The sequence below is a fragment of the Macrosteles quadrilineatus genome, unplaced genomic scaffold, assembly GCF_028750875.1.
Source record: "Macrosteles quadrilineatus isolate MER2022 unplaced genomic scaffold, UCM_ALF_1.0 Scaffold_1__1_contigs__length_201487025, whole genome shotgun sequence".
In the NCBI taxonomy this organism is placed as follows: domain Eukaryota; kingdom Metazoa; phylum Arthropoda; class Insecta; order Hemiptera; family Cicadellidae; genus Macrosteles; species Macrosteles quadrilineatus.
Window position 1 is genome coordinate 71763702 of NW_026542594.1, and position 20151 is coordinate 71783852.

Genomic DNA, 20151 nt, shown 5'->3' on the forward strand with positions numbered 1-20151 from the left:
CGTCTTTCATTCCAACTGGCTCAATTACCACATTCACTACCAGGTGTCAGGAGACTTAACATACAGTGGTGTGTCAGGGCTGGTTGTGAATCTGGAAGGGGAAAGAATAGGCCCACACAAAGAAAACATGAATAAAGCACAGCGTGCACTGAGTCAACTACAGCCTTTTTTAAATGTTTGTTAAAATACATGTTATTAAATGAGACGCCGCGCACTACACCGGTCGGGCTTGGCGCGCCCTATATGGAGCAATTCGGCTTCTGTGTCGGTAGGTCCTAGATCGGCAAACTGAAAATGTATTGACGGTTTTGATAATCCTGTTAATGAAACTTTAAATGTGGGTGGTGTTAATGAACCTTATATCACTAAAAAACTCCACCAGTTGTAAAATAATGAAATTGTAAAATTGTTCAATTGTTAACCACCTAAACTGGACAATTGTGTAACAAAGCTTTTGTTACTTTTGAAGATATGTAATTTGGTATACAGATGTTTCATGATATACGTTATTTAAGCAGACTGTGTGCACTGACAGCAAAGCTAGGCTGGTGAACACGAGGTTGTGATGTATTTCCGGCCGGTGGCGAACAGAGAAGGCCGGTGCAGTGCAAGGTAAAACGCCGGAGCCGGGCAAGTAAGGCCAAACCGTAGTCGACTCAGTGCACGCCGTGTTTAATGGGTATGGGATTGATAGAGAGAGAGAGTTTTTGTGGCATGCAGCCCATCAATGTGCAGACAAAGTGTAGGGCTATGTCTAAATACAAATTAGCCGTCAGCCACATTAGTTTAAATTTTTTAGAGTACAGTCTAACCTTGATATAACGAACCTCGATATAAAGAATTCCTTGATATAACACATTTTTTTGTAATCCCCTAGAACTCTCCATTAGACACAATGTATGTTTTACCTCTACATTACGAACAAACCATATCAATGACCTTGATTTAACAAATTTTTCATGATCCCGGCTAAAATAAGACACCTCAATATAAGGAATTTATCATTGTCAGAACCTCCACATAGCGAATTTAACCTGTACTTGAGGAATTGTCTGCGTCTCTCCCTCGATACAACGAACCCCCCACCACCATTATTGTTTTTGAAAAATCAGTTTCTTCATAAAATGAAATAGAAATGTGACGTCAAAGCTTGCGCCAACATTCGTCTGCTCTGTTTACACATCACTGTCTGCTGTCGTCGCTGCGCGCTATGTTACAACTAAAAGAAAACAGATTTAATTCACTGAGGACTGATGCCGACGTTAATGTTTAGTAAAATGTGATTGAGTGATAAAAGTAAGTATGGTGACTTGTACAATTTTTGGATGAAGAGAAACCTAAGAAAGAAAAAGAATAGAAGAACAAACCAAAGAGAAAGAATAGCAACATATATCGTTATCTTTATATTCCTATTACGAGTGTTTTTATTATCTTTAAGTTGACTATGATTATACACTTTTATAACGACTTATCTAGTATTTTATTATTTTCAATACGATTTGTTTAAACTAAGGCAACACCAATGTTATAGTTGATGATTATTACAGTATTGACATTCCTCTGCTGTGATTTAAAACAGAACTGTAGCCTACCGGCCTATCACAAGCAGTAGCTTACAAAACTATCTACTGTTTTGTTTTGTTCTTTGCGTGTTTTATTGCTATACAATACAGTGTTTGGCTAGGTTTTAGGTGGGTTAGAGTAAGTTGTGATTTTAAACTTACAGACAGTTTGTAACCTGTACCAAGGTCAAAGACTAGAAATGTCATGATTGCGTAATATTAAAGATCCCTACCCTTTAGTACCCCAGATAATCGAGGTTCTACTTTACAATGTAAACACAGTACTGTAAAGTATTGTAGCCTATGCTACTTTAATTGTGTTTTAATGAGGTCAAATCCCGACCCATCCCGACCTGATGCTGGTTCTGAACCTCGACTTAGTGAAATTCCTGCAAACCTAACCTCAATATAACGAACCTCATTTTAACGAAATCCTTGATATAATGAATATTCAGTTCGGTCCCTTCAGATTCGTTATACCGAGGTTGGACTGTATATGAATACCTCAGGGGAATGTTGCAATCTAAAGTTTCAAACCTGGCTTGGCAGTCAGGTGGTGAGTCACTCGTTCTACAGGCAACAAGTAGAGACTAGGCTCTTTCTACCCCACTATGTACTGGACTTGCCTCCTTCTTCCCCACACCCCCATATTTTCCAACGTAAATTACAGCCGTACTAACATCCTTATTCCACTTTCGAGTTTACGACTTACAAATTTTAACAACAAAGAACCGTTTTTCGTCCTAAACTCAAAAACCCAAAATAGTGGACTTACCCCCTTTTCCCCTGGTGTCTTCATATTGTAGGGATAAATAATCCAATAAAACATGATTGGCAATTTTGTAGTAAACACATTTATTTTGTAACCATAACTACTTGCAAGGAAATAACCAAAATACTCATAGCAATGTAAAAATGTTATGTTGACTAAGAGATGCGGCAATGGTCATCATCCTGTGAGCCAGAAGCAGGAGCTAACTGTCCTCCTTTCAAAACATTGTTGACCACAGCTCTTGCTAGGTATCCAGTTGTGACGGAGTTGGGAGCTGAGAAAAACACTGTCACATCTCTACAGCTCTCCATCTGGCTGTCCTGAACATTCAATAAGTTTAGGAGACATTCCTAAACGTAATATGTGAAGGATTTTCAATTATTGACCTAACTATATGTATGTAGTCTCAGGCCCGCCTATTGAGCGGAGGGAAACAAAGATGAAACACATAATCTTCTTTTTAAAATACAATGCTGTCCCAAAGATCGGGAAATTTTTTTTCTGATAATTTTCCGAAATTTCGGGACCCGTCCACCCCTACTTTGATTACTGCAAAAAGACTATTTAAGTGAACCAGAAGTAGGCATACTTTGGCATACTCAATATACTTTGGATATTGCAAGCAGATTTCTCATTTATGTGAAGCAGGTGTACCATTGATTTAGGAAATTGCAAGTGGACAATTCATTACGTGAACCTAATGTACTATTAAGTTTGGAAACTACAAGTAAAAAATTTGTTTTGTGAACCAGACGTACCATTCACTAGAACCTTTAAATGGACATTCGATTTAAGTACAACAGGTGTACCATTGATTTTACATACTGCAAATAGGCATTTTATGTATGCGAACCAAATATATCATTGACATTGGATACTGCAAGAAGACATTTAATTTAAGAGAACCAGATGAAACATGGACTTTGGTTCCTGCAAGTAGACAATTCATTTATGTGAACCAGACTTATAAAGGCAATGGACTTTAAATACTGCAAATGTGAACCAAATATACCATTGACATTGGATACTGCAAGTATATATCCCATTTACGAGAAACAGATGTATAGTATTGACTTAAGAAAAGTATTGGATATAATGCTGGCTGCACTCAATATTGCAAGCAGACAACTGCATTGTACTCCCAGTAGATATACAAAGTTAGTAAAACGTGTGGAGACCCCCTGTTATTTTATTAACGGCCCATACTAGAAAAACCAAACTCGGCACACCTTTATGGCATGTTATGAAGTACTTTTTGGGCATAACCGCCACTTGGTGAACATCCCCAAAATGGGGGATTTTGGGGGAAACTCAAAAATTTCAAATGGAAAGACCCATTGAATGACCCCTCATTTTAAAGTTCATGGCAAAAGAAAACCAACAACGCAAATTCGAGGTCTCTATCTCAATCCAGGAAAAAGATGGCAGCCAATTGAAATTCTCAAAAGTTAAATTTAACTTAGAGCTTTCCAATCCTGGAGACCCCCTGTAAATTTTGTAACGGCTCACACTAGGAAAACTAAACTCTACACACCTTTTTGGCATGTTATGAAGTACTTCTGAAGTCTAATAGCCACTTGGTTTCCAAACCCAAAATGGGGGATTTTGGGGGAAACTCAAAATTTTTTTCGATTGAAATCTTTAGAAATCAGAAATAACTTTCAATTTTATATTCAATTTGCTGCCATATGTTACTGTGTTAAGATAGATGCCTCTAGTTTGCGTTGTTAGTTTTCTTTTATTATGACCTTCAAGTGGTCACTCGATGGGGTTTAAAATTAAACATTTTTGAGTTTCCCCCAAAATCCCCCATTTTGGGTTTGCAAACCAAGTGGCTATTAGGCTTAAAAAGTACTTCATAAAATGCCAAAAAGGTATGTAGCGTTTAGTTTTTCTAGTGTGAGCCGTTACAAAATTTACAGGGGGTCTCCAGGATTGGAAAGCTCTAAGTTAAATTTAACTTCTGAGAATTTCAATTGGCTGCCATCTTTTACTGGATTGATATAGAGACCTCTAATTTGCGTTATTGGTTTTCTTTTAAAAGGACCTTCAAAATAAGGGGTCACTCGATGGGTCTTTCCATTTGAAATTTTTGAGTTTCCCCCGCAACTCCACACAAACAGCGCAACGAGTAGCTAAATGAGGTGTAGTGTAAGTGAGCCATCTAATATGGCATTAGGTAGAGGGCCATAGCTCAAAGAGGAATAGTACAATCACAGAAAACGTACTACTATAACCCAGAATGCCAACCGCATGGTAAAAAGCATTAAGCGGTTTGAGAGGGCTTTGCCTGTCAATCCGTAGGCAGCGCCACCAGCGTTCCTGTAGCAAAACGTTTCCTCGCTGGTGGCGCTGCCTACGGATTGACAGGCAAAGCTCTCTCAAACCGCTTAATGCTTTTTACCATGCGGTTGGCATTCTGGGTTATAGTAGTACGTTTTCTGTGGTACAATGGACAGTGTCAAAAATACATTCAGGCATGAAGATCGTCTCACTATTGAAAATGTGTACAGAACCAAAATATTTGCCAAGACTTACTTTGCAAAACATTTTGAAGGCTTCTGACACTAGTTCATCCAAGTCCAGCTGGTTTCGAAACGTCAATTCAGGATTTCTATGAAGTATTGTTGAAACAATACACAGAAGCTGAAAATATTTTGATGAGTCAAGTGTAGGGCAATCAAATGAAGTAGTCAAAAATGTAACCAAGTGGATTACACGATTTCAGTACACATTTTTTTACATCCTTATGGGGTAACATTTTGGATTGAGCACTGAAACAATACATGTGAGGTATTACTCATGAAAAAGGGGTTTTATGTATTTACAACATACAGAAACACATCTCACATCTTTAGACGGATTTCATAAGATAGATATTTTACTACTAGTTCCAAAAGTGGCCTCTTTAGGGTACAAATGGGACTTTTATGACAAGTAGGGAACGATACTTTTCATCCCAATGCAAATAATCACACATAGCTAAGTGGTTTTGAATAATCAAATATCACTTCATAGTCTAGTAATGCTCTTAGTTTTCATAGTATGGTTTTACAATTTATAGTTCCTACTAATTTATTTTATAAAAGAATACTATACCTTAGTGCACAGGAAAACACAGGAACTTTGTTTGCTTGGGACATGCAAAATCCTATGTTTTGATAGATTGGAAATTAAAAAAATTAATAAAGCTAAGCTCTACAGAAATTAGCTGTTTTTGTATACATACAGATTGATGTTGAAGTATTTTAAAGTTATCAATTAAAATAAGGAAGATTAAATCTGAACATATAGATTCCAATATTGGTACTACACAATATTTGTAATAATTCAAGATTACCTCAACAATGATTTGACGATACTCTGGTTGTTGTATGTGGTTGAGTATGTCCTCTACGAGCAGTCCAAAGTTGAGCTCAGAGCGTGTCATGTTGGTGAGTGTAGGTTGGTGAGGTAGAGTGTGGCCCTGTGTGCGGATACCCTGAGGCACTCTGACTAAGATGTCCCATACCTGGACGTAGAACTGAGACGGCACTCGACACAGACAACCTTCCAGCTGTCTGCGCTGCAGAGGAGTCAACCTTGCCAAAGTGGAAGATTAGGAATTTGTTGTAAAAGAGATAAAAGCTCAGATTAGGTTGAGGTGAGTCAGTAGCGCCATGGACTTCGGGCCCAAGGCAGCAATGTAGTGGGTTCGGATCCTGGTACCTCCCACTACTTTTTATCAGTACAGTTTGTTTCACCCTTGTACTATACCGGCTCATCCCTTGTTTTGCTGGATACGTTTGACCCACAGGCCTCTCTCCATACCTTAAACAGTTACTCTTTGGCTGTTAAAACTATGCCTACTATTTACCTGTTACACTCTACAGTAGGAAGGGATAAATTAGTGGAATCTTTAGACTTGGATTAAAGGTTTTTAATTTACTTAAAAAAATGGGAGACTGAAACCAACTATTTACAACATAGGAACAATCTATAATATTAAAACGAAATACAGTAGTGTTTTTTTATTTCACGATTCTGAATCAACCACTCGACAGATTTTCATGATTTTTGTGTTGAAAGAAATATAGTTTTGAGAACTAGGGAATGTCGAAGCCATAAGTTTAGTTTATGGTCCCAGATTTTTAGAAATTAAGTTTTAATTTTTAAAAAGTCTAGCAGCCGACGCTAAGATTCTAAACTAGCTTTTGGCATAAAATAATTTGCTTAACATAACAGCTGTAAACATTCAGCTTTTGTGTCAAAAATTCAGCATTTGGATAAAAATGTAAAGTCACACTTAGGCTAGGATTATACTAGGACGCTGGCGTCCGGGATGCTGGCGTCCGAGAGGCTAGCGTCCCACCTCAAGCCGAAAAATGACGTGATTTGTGTTGGGATGCTAGCCTCTCGGACTGCCATTTTATTTCAATGTTTAGTCACTTTTTGTTTATATCTATTTAAATAACATTAGGTTTAACGAGTACCAAGGTTTGATGCTTTAAGGGGGCTAATAAAGTGTGTTTTTAGTAAAATACTGTATTATTAGCTTAGTATAAAACAAATCGTCCAAGTTTAATCAAAATATATCCATACACAAGCAAATTCCAACACTTAACAACATTTTCTATAAGAATAACATGGCAATTTGTAATATACTCTTTTTTTAATTTTCTCCATAACTAATAACAGTACAAAAACACTTAAATATACTAAATTATTTGTTTTTAAGCTCATTAAAATTGTCTAGAGAGAAATTGGGAATTTTTCAGTTTTATGGGTCAAAAATGACAAACCCCCTTTTTTAGCACATAAAACCCCGTTCCCAAGGTCTGTTCATGCTGGTTCGCGAACTCATTCATCCCACCCCTCACCTTAAAACAGAATTTCTTCAAAATAGGACAAAAGTTACTCCAGTTATCGCGTTTACAGACATATATATAATATTTAAATCTATACGAACGGATGGTGTTTTTGGCCTCTGGGGACATCAAAATGAAAAAGTATCGGTCCCGGGCCTAGGTCTTACCATGAGACCTACGGTAATAGCTTCGAGCGTCCGGTGGCTCTTTTTAGCATCCGACGCTAGCATCCATAGTATAATCGCCCCCATTTGATTTAATGCCCCGTTAGCGTCCCGGACGCTGGCCTCTCGGACCCCAGCGTCCTAGTATAATCCTAGCCTTAGGGTTGACTTATTAGCGAATTTCCCTATAGGGAAGTAGCTATTACCGTAGGTCTCATGGTAAGACCTAAGCCCGGGACCGATTTACTTTTTCATTTTGATGTCCCCAGAGGCCAAAAACACCATTCGTTCAAATTTTTATATATCTATATATATATATATATATATGTGTGTCCATCCGCACGATAACTTGAGTAATTTTTGTCCGATTTTGATAAAATTTGGTTTGAAGGTGTAAGGCGGGATAAACTTGAATGAGTTCGCGAACCAGCATGATCGGACTATGGGAACAGGGGTTTATGGGGGGTTGTATGGGGTAAAAATAGGGTTTTCCCATTTTCGACCCTAAAAACACAAAATTTCACAATTTATTTTTAAACCATTTTGTAGAGCTTAAAAAAACAAATAATTTAGTATATTGAAGCGTTGTTATGCGCCTAATTGTTACGGAGAAAATTCAAAAAAATTGTAATTTTAAAATTCCCATGTTATTCTTATGGAGAATAAGTCAACTGTTGTAGTTTGCTTGTTTATGAACATATTTTGATCAAATTTGGAAAATACATTAATTTCTTACTAAACCACAGTACCTTTTAATATTTTACATTTTAAAAAAACTTTTTTTACCCTCCCTGTTGCAGAAAACCTAAGTACTCATTAAACTAATTCTGTTAAAATAGGGAATAAATGTGATATTTTTAAGGAGATATTTTAGTTTAAATCCAATCAGGCAGATGGAAATTCGCTAAGTCTGCAGGTTTGCTGCGGCGGGGGTATTATTTATAATACTATGTGTAATGCAAATCATTGATACGTTCAATTCTTCTGTAAGAGGATGACAGATTAATTAAATTATACATAGTAAAATACTAGGATGTTCAAATTATTTTTTTGAAGCAATCTTTGTAATCTTCGATTTGTTTTAGAGTAATATAATTTGTTTTAACTAACAGCTGGTTAAATATAAACTATGGAACTATGAGGTTATTTTATTTACTCTTATTTTGTCATTGATTATAGGAAATAAGTAAGATTAGTAGAGATAATTAGACCACAGTTTAAAATAGTTTAGACCAAAATTAATTAAACCACAGTACTAATCGAGGCTCTGTACACGAGTCTTAATAAAAAAGGATAAATGCAAATTATTTTACTATTCCACTTTTCGAGGAAAGAATAGAAAAATAACAATGTTTACATGTTTTAATTCTTCATGGTCGCTTTTTGTTTACAGATGTTTGTCTGCTTTAACTTTGTTTGGATTTGGCCCGGAAATATCGATGTCATAAAAAGAAGATCAAGAATAATCAGGAATCACAATTTTAAATTACCACCACAACCTCAGCCGAGTTTTATACAAAGATTGAACACAACGTCAACATTGACCTAGGATACTGCAATTAGACAAACCATCCTTTTATGAAATCGTGTTCAGTGTGGTTACGTTTGGGGGTGCCTATCAGCGCTCCCAAACGTGAAAATATCACTTTTATTTCAACTATGAATATATTGTAGTTTAAATTAACTAATATGGGAAATTACGATGTACACTTATTCAATGAGGGTGGGTAATTATTAAGGATAGAACTGATAACGGTATGGATAATAAACATTGACAATTACGTCATTAGCTTTACTAGCGTGTTTGCTTCTTATATTCCTGCTACATGTGACCAGTTCTTTTAGTAATCGTATACACTTCTTTATTGACTATTACTCTCTCTACTGTAGGCTACTTATACTCAGTGTGCGTCTGTGCGAATCGGCTGCAAATCTCACTTCAACGCTTTTCACATAGCAAAAATTGTAGAATTGCTGTTTTATTGTTTAAAATTATCGGATCTAAAATGCATATCGTATAGGCCTATGATGGAATAAAAAAATATTTGGTCACACAGCATTTGTTTACAAGATGATTTTTCACATTAAAACTGCAAGAAACTTTGTCTTTACGTGTAAACTAGCTGATCTGAATTGTACACGGTTTTAACTGACTACTGAATTCCCGTACGTAGGACGGACTAACACCTCGTTACTATTAATATTATTTAAAATATGAAAATACCACCTGTTCAAAATTCAAATACATTTAAACAATATTTTCAAGGACATTAGAATTGATCTTCAACACTCCCCCACAATTCTTCAATCCAATTCAAATCCAAACAAACACAACTGATTAAATAATTTTTTAGAAAAGTCCAAGTTCTTTTCTAAACTTTTAAAAACGTGGCAATCTTGTAGCCTTCAGAGTTTGACCATTTTTGGCAACTTCAATGTCAAAGTCAACATCTTTAACATTTTCAAGAAAAACACCAGTCCCACAATCTACAAGATGATGTGTTGATCCAGAATCTAGTACAAAATTCACTAGAGTCGTACTATGGATACTACTGAGAGCTACGTCATCTTCAGGCACATAACATGCGTCATTATCTGCTATATGAGATCTAAACTGTTTACCTTTTAACTGAGGAAAGTCTGCTTTACGGTGTCCTTTTTCATTGCACTCATAACATCTAAATTATAACGGTTTGTTTCGCTCTTCACTTACTTTAACCAAAAATTTAGATTTCTTAAAGAACTTTTGTTTCTTTTGTCCAAGAAAAACAACAGATTTGGGTACCACAGAATATACCAAATATACGAGGAAAAATTCAGTGTTTTAAAGTGCTCTATATAGTACAGTGCAATTAATTAGCTTAAAAAAGAGCAAACCGGGTCATCCAAAAAAGTTCCAAACCAGTGCCAATTTGTTGAATACAATATGTAAAAAAAAGTTACACTGATTTGAGTGTCGTGATTGGTGGGGGGGGGGAGGGTGTGAAAATGAGACTTTTTTACTTTTTCGCAAATACCTCAAAAACGGTACATTTTATTGAAATATTATAAATTAAAGAATTTATCTACATTAAAGTTTGAACAAAACAATACCATACAATACTACTATCACGGTTCTACTATGAACAGTTCAGTGTAGGGACTCACCAAGTTTACTTTTATAGTCCTCGCCACCCTAACTTGAGGCAGCCCAAGGCTGCAAACCGTATATCTAGCGCGGCCTTGGGCTGCCTCAAGTTAGTAAAAGATAAATCAATAGATAGTTCCCAAAGGATATTAAACTTAGATAAGCTCAAGGCTCACTCTTACTTACTTGTCTCTTTGGGCCCAATCTCGAACGGACAAAACTTTGTACAGCAGTTGCCTAACCTAGAAAACAAGAAACACTTAGAAACTGTTTTTAGAAAAATTGAATCTTAATAATTTTGATGGACTCTTGCACACATAGCATGTCAACCAAGTAACCATTACAATCCGTTTAAGATTTTTTACTTTGGAACACCCTTAAATTTAGTTCCTCTGATATATTATAGATAAATATAATCCTAAATTAAAGTTTTAAAATATGATAAACATAATTCTGTAACAAAACAAACACGAGAACATTTGATGTACCATTTATATAAACAAAAATACACTGTCCGCAGAAAATCTGCAGAATAAGCTAATTTCAATCTGTCTGATTGGATTTTTACAAAAATATTATTTCTATAAACAAGACATATTTCCCATTTAAATTAACATTAGATTGAAAGAGGGCTTAGGTTTGCTGCTATGGGGGAGGTTGTTTTTTTACCAACCAAAAACCATGAGAATTTAAATGACATTTTTTTAAAGCTCTACACGATGGCTGTTATTTGGCTGTCATTTCCATGTTTTAACACGGTTTTAGCTCACCTCGGGGAGCGAGCTGGTTTAGTGGTACAACATGGGCCGGCTCCGGAGTCCTAGAGCACGGGTTCAAATCCCACAATTACCAACACATTTTAACTACGTGATAATGCCGCGACTCTCTAGGACAAACCAGAAATAACTTAATGTGTAAAACCGTTCTGGGCTAGAACCTAGTGTCCTAGGATGTGAAGGTGAGACTGGGAAGCGAGCTGGTCGCAGTGGCGGATCCAGAGGGGGGGCGAGGGGGGCGACCGCCCCCCCCTCGGGCATACATATACATATATTTTTTACTGCATGTAATACAGTAGTGCATACAAATTGCGTAAAATAATTTGTCACACTAACTTTGGACAAAGAAATGGTAAAAAACTGTGATTTAGGAGACTTAGTTTACACACATTTTTCGGAGGGGTACCCCCGAACCGCCCCTGACTCCCTGGTTCGCCCCCCCCTTGTGACTGCTCTAGATCCGCCACTGGCTGGTCGAATGGTAGAGCATGGGGCTTCACAGTTCCAGAGCACGGGTTCAAATCTCACCAAAAAACAAATGGATTAGAAATAAGTGAGAATAATTACATTTCTTCTTTCAGTTTTAATTTAATAGTAAACATCTATCTATATTATTAATTATGTAAGCCGATTCTTTGCGTCAAAATTGTGGGCGACTGGGAAGTCGTAGAATGATGGGAGAGGGCTCAAATTAAAGGTCTCGATCCCGTGACGGCGGGAAAAATAGTGAAATCCCCATAATTTTAACACAAAATTAGATCTAACGTAAAATGTCCTCCATAAGAATAGCATTAGAAGCCATTTACTGCTGATTTTTGTTTACTTCAATACAGCTGATCGTGATTATCATTAAGCCAGTAAGAAATATTACATTTGGATTACTCATTTGCCAGTCAATTCTGCAATGTACCGTATACTATATAAAACCAGGGATAACGTTACCTATAATGATTAAGACTTTTTAGTTACGTCAAAGTTGAAATCAATTGTTTTCAAGATTAAAGAAACGATTCAAGATTAAATGAAGAACTTTTGCGTTCTTTTGATTACAAAACATCTGCATTGGTTTTATTACAAAACATGTGTTACAGATTTCTGACACACACTTTTGTAAATTTACTAACATTTATATTTGAGATTTATTGTAGAGTTAAATCAATATTTTGTATGAAGTTGAAGTTGAATAACCTTAATGGCCCCTGTTAGAAAACAATTTTGGAATGATGATGAAATAGGGGTTCGTACAGGTATTCGTTTATTAAGGAAGTACTATGACAAGTTCCAATGGGCGAAAAAAAACAATATTGTTTAGAGGAGACTAACCGGGTACATGTTCAAATAATATAGCCTAGCATGCACAGTAGTAAAGGGAGCACCTACTTATAACAGTAAAACCTAGAGGTAATTTCCGTTTCTTAAAACTAACCAAAAATTTGCATGTCGTGATTGGTTTCAATAACTGGGTAATGGAACCCTAACCAGTCACAAAATAGTTAGTAACCAGACGTTGATTAGGCCCTTTTTTGATAGGATATGTAAAGTCAATCGCACCTTTAAGAGGATTACCACCATATATACTTATACTAGGCTAATAGTAGTTTTTTAATGTTGATCAGAAACAAATTTAGGGTTACGTTCTGTCAATGGGGTGCCTTTACTTTACACTAATTTTGTCAAAACCTTTACAAAATGAGCATAAACATAGCAATAATAACTGATTCGGAGTGCTAATTTAGCGGTTTTGACCAAGAACTAAGCTTATCTCAACACATCTGTTTTTGTCTTTCCATATTAAAGTTTGATTCTGAGTTTGTTTCAAGATTACAATAATTGATTTTAGATTTGAGCTTTTTAGGGACTTACGTCCCTACAAGCCACTAGTTTTAATATTAAGTAGCTTATCTTAATTTTTTTGTAACCCTAATCAAACAGGTTTTGAATTTTAATTTTAATATTTGAGTTTTGGGATTTGAGTTTTGGGGCCAACTGTTGGTTAATGTGTATATACATTTGGGTTTCCTTGTAGTAGTCAACACAACAATTGGACAAATACTTTTTACCGGATACCTTCAACTACATTTTACAACATGTATTTCGATTATCTTTCTGTGTACAAACCACAAATAGCTCATGGTTTGTGCCTGAAGAAATAAAAAGGAATATTGTGTTACTGTACAACAGAAACGAAATACATTTTTTCCACTGTGGTATAATAAATCGTTCAAGAAATGTTCACCCTATTATCATTTAAATGAGATACTCATTTCATTATAAAACATATTAACAAACAGTTGGCCCCAAACCCAAATCCCGAATATCAAAATTAAACAGCGAAATCTGTTTACTTAGGTAGTTGAGATTACAAATAAATTAAGATAGGCTACTCTAAACATTCAATAGTAATATGTTTTCTATTGATTTAAAACTGAAAGAAAAAACAAATTATTCTCAATAATTTCTATATCTGGCCAGGGGGCAAAAATTCAGGGGGTAAAAATCAGGGGGTAAAATTGCGGGGGGGGGCAAAAATCCGGGCCGTACATCTGCAGTTGCCTAAATGCTAGTTATATCAACAGGGGGTAAAATTCCGGTTTTTATTGCTTATATAATATAATATCTAGCTTATACGTCATAGTGACGTCAACTTTGCCCAGGGGGTAAAATTCCAGGGTGATAAAATTCTGGCGAACCCCCAGAGGCCGAAAACATCATCCGTTCAAATTCATATATATATATATACAGTAGAGTCTCTATAATCCGGCCATTCATTACACCGGCACTGTGTTTCCGCCGATGAGTTAGTCAATTTTCATGTCTAGACTTGAAAACGCGAGTGTCCACATTTCACAACAGCAGTACACTGACGACTGACGTCTGCTACGGGTAGTTGCATTTGCGTACAGTGCGTGGCGTGTGAGTTGAGTGAAGGCAGTGTTGTGAGTACAGTGTACATACTATACAATCTAAATGTGTAGTGCGATGTCGGGAAAACGTAAACATGTAACGCTGACTTTAGATCAAAAGTATACGATTTTAAAACATTTGGAAAAGGGTGAAAAGTTGGCTCATCTGTCTAAGGAATACAATATCGGCCGTGCAACTATACACGACATAAAGAAGAAGAAGGAGCAAATCGAATAATTCTTTAAGAGGAGTAGTGAATCATCTTTAAAGGTAAGAAAGACATTAAAAGTAGGCGAATTTCCGCAAGTAGAAGACACACTTTATAATTGCAAGAAAGGAGCCGACACACGCCAATTTCAGGTGATATTATAATGGAAAAAGCAAAACATTGTTATAACAAAATTATGAAAAAGGACGACTTCCGTGCAAGTGTTGGGTAGCTGGATAAATTCAAACGACGCTTTGGAATTTGATTGCTAACTATGACTGGAGGAAGCTTTCGTGTGATGTAGCGGCTGCAGAACATTTTGTTGAAAAATTTAAAGATATCATGGATGAAATGGACTTAGGCTTGGATCAGATCTACAATGCTGACGAGAGTGGTCTGTTTTGGCGTCTTTTGCCGAAACAAACATTCGTTCATAGAGATGAAGCTAGTGCCCCAGGTCGCAAGTTGGCCAAAGATAGAGTAACTTTTATGCCGTGTTGTAATGCTAGTGGCACGCATAAATTAGAATTGCTCGTTATTGGGAAAGCCAACAAGCCAAGGGCTTTCAAAAACACACAGTTGCCAGTTACATACACAAACTCGACAAAGGGATGGATGACAAAAACTCTTTTTTTGGAATGGTTTCATAAAACTTTTGTTCCATCGGTAAAAAAGTTTTTGAAAACACAGAAACTGCCTTAAAAAGCCCTTTTGTTGATTAATAATTGTCTTGGACATCCAGATGAGGATGAGTTAAAAAGTTGGAATGGAAAAATCACTGCTTTATTTTTGCCCCCAAATGTAACTCCGATACTCCAGCTCATGGACCAAAATGTGATCCAAACTATAAAAACAAATTACAAAAAAAACCTGTTATACAGTGTTTAATCAAAAGAGGGGAGTGTTGTTACAGCTCTGAAGGAAACCAACCTGAAAGATGTTGTTTTAGCAAATTTCCCATATAGGGAATAAGCTATAACCGTAGTACTCATGGTAAGACCTGGACCCGGGACCGATATAATTTTCTTTTTGTTTTGAGGTCCCTAGAGGCCAAAAACACCATCCGTTCAAATCCATATATATATATATATATATATATATATGTCCGTTAGCGCGATAACTCAAGCAAAAATGATCCGATTTTGATTAAATTTGGTACAAACGTGTAAACCTACGTTTATTCAAACGAGTTTGCGAAGCAGCATAATCGGACCATGGGACCGGGGGTTTATGGGGGGTTTTATTGGGTAAAAATGGGGTTTTCTAATTTTTAACCCCAAAAACAAAAAATTTTGCAATTTCTTTTTAAACCGTTTTGTAGAGCTTAAAAAAAGAAATAATTTAGTATATTGAAGCACTGTTGTACTGTTGAACGGTCACGGAGAAAATTCAAAAATAGTGTGATAAAAAAAACCTATGTTATTCTTATGGAGAAAATGAAAACTGTTGTAGTTTACTTGTTTATGGATATATTGATAAAATTTGGCAAACTTATTTATTTCATCCTATACTATTGGCGTATGGTCAAAAAACACTTTTTACCTTCCCCGTAGCAGCAAACCTAAGCACTCATTAAATCTAATGTTATTAAAATTAGGAATAAATAAATATGTCTTATTTATGGAAATATTTTAGTAAAAATGTAATCAGACAAGTTGAAATCCGCTTAGTCTGCAGGTTTACTGCGGCGGGGGTATTTAATCTTGCAAGCGCATGGGAAAAACTTGCAACAAAAATAATTGTTTGTTCATGGGCGAAGTTGTGGCCTTCTCTTGATTTATTAGAGGATTACAGAAGACAATCAAATCCTCAAACGACAGTGACAACAGATGCTGAGCTAAATGACTTGAGTGTGAAGCAATAGCCGAACAATTAGTACACGATCCATAAGATCTGACATCAGCCGATGACACCGCCTGGTTGGAAGGAGCAGACCACGAGCAGTGTCAAATCATGACAGACGATGAGATCATCGAAGATGTTCTAGACGGCAGTGACGTGGAGGAGGGGGATGAGGAGGGCGGAGTGGGCGGAGCCAGTACGTCGACAGCTTCTTTCTATTTCAGCACTGTTTCTATTTCACAATAATACATTAAAGAACATTTCATTAGGCCTATACTGTACAGAAATTCAAATGATTGTTATCATAGTTTTTGTAAGCAATACAAATTTTGTTTATTGTAAAACTACTTCAATTTCTGATGCATTTCCACCAATCCGGCATTTTCTATAATTAACGAGATCCTACTGTATTTGTGTGTCCGTTAGCATGATAATTCGAGAAAAAATGATCCGATTTTTATGAAATTTGGTATAAACTTGTAAACCTACATTTATTCAAACGAGTTCGTGAACCAGCATGATCGGACCATGGGATTGGGGGTATATGGGGGGTTTATGGATTAAAAAGGGGTTTTCCCATTTTTGACCCTGAAAACAAAAGATTTTGCAATTTCTTACCAAACCATTTTGTAGAGCTTAAAAAAAGAAATAATTTAGTATATTGAAGCGCTGTTGTATGCCTAACGGTCACAAAGAAAATAAAAAAAAGTGTAATTTCAAATTGAAATTCCCATGTTATTCTTATGGAGAAAATGAAAACTGTTGTAGTTTACTTGTTTATTGATATATTTTTTAAAAAAATTTGGAAAATTTATTTATTTCATCCTATTGGCTATTGATGTATGGTAAAAAAAAAAAAACTTTTCCTACAGTTACCTAACATTGTACATGTTCTCTCACTGATATGAGAAAGCAAAGTGGCCAATTCGCTCATCAGCAGATTACTTTGTCATTTGTCGCTCTCTTTTGCTCTAATTACTTTGTCTCACTCCAGATTTGCAACGTGAAGGCACGAAATAGTGAGCGCGTAGCATGCAGACAAGGTCGTATGCACGCGAAATACGTTGGCAGCACTGGCTGTAAATCAGCTGGTCAGCTGTTGTACTGTTGTATCATTAAATGTCATATTAAAAGTTCACTTCTGTGTAAAAATATGTTACGGTTCTTTACCAATTTATTTGTTTTATGTAGGGATGGACGAGATTGGATTTTTAGTTCGAGACGAGACTTTTTATTTCTCATAAAATTTCGAGACGGGATTTCCCTTCTCATACACAACGGGAAATACACGTTCAAAATTTTTACCTGATTTTGTAACATTGTTAGATGACTGTGTTTAAATACAAAAAAAAAAATGATAATAGGCAAGAATATTTACAATATTTTATTAAAAAACATCAGCATAACATTTTTTTATTAATCACGCCTAACTTATTAAAAATGCCTACGATTAGAAAACATGGTGATATCAGTTAGGATAGAGTTCAACTTATCCTAAAATAAAATAAATCATAAAATAAAAGCAATATTAATTTTTATAAAATAGTAACTTGTTTTGACTTTTTATAGTAATAAAACATTCCTCACACTGCTTACACTTAACAAAACTTCTCAAATGTTATTAAAGTAATATTATTTAAATAATTAAAGTAATATTTACATTTAAAGAATTAATTAAATAAGAACTCCTTCGCAAAGGAAACGCAACTACAAAACGCTCCTGTATTGCGGGTATTGCATTGACTTTCTGCAGGCGTTTTTAAATTTAAAATTTTTTTAAATTCTCGTCTCGATAAAAATCTCGGCCAAAAAGAAATCTCGTCTCGTGTAACAAGATTTAAAATTTCCCGAAATTTCGAGACTTGACCATCCCTAGTTTTATGGTAACTGTAGGAAAAATATAATGTGCAACTCGATTGCAAAGTGCAATTGCCTCACTCGAGAGAAATCCTTACTCTCCTTACTCCTTACCTTAGGAAGCTGAAATTCGGTACACCGATTCTTTGGGCATTAAATAGGAAAACTAAGTAGTTTTTATTCTGATCGGGCTTTCGGGCTCCGCCCCAGTGGCTCTGGAGTTTCCCATGTTAACCTTATGATTTTTCATTTTAAAAGGAATTAATGAATCTTAACAGCTGTTTCAATCAAACAAGTTGGTTCTGTTCTATGATGTTCAATAGCTTTAAAGTTACAAGGATTACCAACAGGGTGCAGCACTATTAGTTTTTTTTTTATTTATTTATGACAACAGCCAATTTGCAACCAAAAGGTGATTGAGCGTAGCAAACAAACTTCAACCTGGAGGCGAGTTAGCGTAGCGAACGAGCTCCAAACTAAAGGTGAGTGAGCGTAGCGAACGAACTTCAACCAGGACGTGATTCAGCCATGCGAATACTTATGAAGTTAAACGGGGCAAAGCCCGCGGGTACACTTAAACCTACACCGTGTACACGGGGTACACCGTGGGTATCTATACTTAATTAATACGCAAACAGGTATTTTGTGATTATTACTCCTCCGAAACTACTGAACCGATTGACATGTTCTTGGTGTCATTTGAAAGAGCGTTACATGAAGTTGTGCAGGAAACTTTCTTTTAAGAGAAATAATTAGAGGGTGTTGCCCTGGGGCCCTTTAAAGTTTCGTGTTTTCCCATAAGATTAACATGGGAAACAAATCTATATACTTAATTAATACGCAAGCAGGATTTTGTGATAATTACTCCTCCGAAACTACTGAACCGATTGACATGTTCTTGGTGTCATTTGAAAGAGCGCTACGTGAAGTTGTGCAGGAAACTTTCTTTTAAGAGAGATAATTAGAGGGTGAGGTCCTGGGGCCCTTTAAAGTTTCCTATTTTCCCATAAGATTAACATGGGAAACAAATAGTGTTATGAAACTCCAGCTGTTGTCAGAAATTAAAAGTGAGAAGAAGAACACATGTTAATTGTAAACTTAATGTAGAATAGTACGCTGTAGTTTATACAGGCTAATTGGTATTGACACTACCAAAACTAATCACAGCCCGACGTGGGCAATCATTTTTGCCCACGCCATGTTGTAGGTATTTTTACTTTGCTCAATTTCCGAAGAACTTTAGAACATTGCCATTGAGTAAATCAGTTTACCCACAACACTTTCTAGGCATTTTGCTTTTATTTTTGTTAAAAATGCCTACTCTATGCTGAGTATTTCACACTGTCCACATTGCAAAGTGGTCCAAAATTTCAGATATCGTCCAAATTCAGAGTTTGAGCGTAACTTAATCAATAAACATCAAATTAGTTATTGAACTCACAAAAACAACTGTACTCACTTCGTATGGACTGTGATTTTCAAGAGGTTTTGGTTTGCTGTATACCATTTTCAAGCATAGTTTCATTGCTTCTAACACCCATCTGAAATAATAAGGCCAATCTGAAATTTTTTTTATACAGGGTGGCTGGTCATCAGTGTTACAAAATTTTTTTGGCGTAAGTACAAAGTAAATGCAGTGTAATGATGCATATAAAAGGTTCCAAGTCCAAAAATTAGCTTCAAAAAATGTTTTTCAAAAATAACAATGTTTTCAAACTTAATACAGCTATTTCTCAATTACCGGTAAATGGATTTGAGTAGAAAATGTCATTTTCGTGTTCTACATTAAATTTTGAATAAGAATAATAGAAAATGACGGAGGATCAGTTGTAAAAACCCCATTGTAAATAGATTCAAAGATAAAAATTAAGATGTTTCATAAAAATTTAAAAAACATTGGTCTATTGTATTTGTTCACACCCTGTATACAAGAAAGTGACAGATTATGTTAAAAACTGCGCCATTTTATAAGCTTTCTAACCATATGCTACACTATTGAGGTTTAGATATTCTGTTGTTTGTTTTAGTGGTTTGAATACCAGAAAACAGGGTGTCTTTAACATTTAAAACATAGAAAGCCGGCATGTATTAA

General features: G+C 35.8%; 1 protein-coding gene across 3 annotated transcripts in view; it reads right to left on the bottom strand.

Annotated features, from left to right (window-relative positions):
* Positions 1-2393: 2393 nt before the first annotated feature.
* The window catches only part of LOC128983568 (probable phosphorylase b kinase regulatory subunit beta), a 231684-nt gene continuing 213926 nt past the window's right edge, over positions 2394-20151 (bottom strand). For 2 of the 3 annotated variants that reach the window (XM_054402889.1, XM_054402887.1), the window contains 5 exons: positions 19519-19600; positions 10659-10714; positions 5675-5915; positions 4873-4980; positions 2394-2654 (listed from right to left, as the gene is read on the bottom strand). In XM_054402889.1, coding sequence (XP_054258864.1) covers positions 2490-2654; positions 4873-4980; positions 5675-5915; positions 10659-10714; positions 19519-19600 — 652 coding nt within the window. In that variant the 3' untranslated portion in view covers positions 2394-2489. The remainder of the gene's footprint in view (positions 2655-4872; positions 4981-5674; positions 5916-10658; positions 10715-19518; positions 19601-20151) is intronic. The other variant, XM_054402888.1, reaches the window with a different exon arrangement.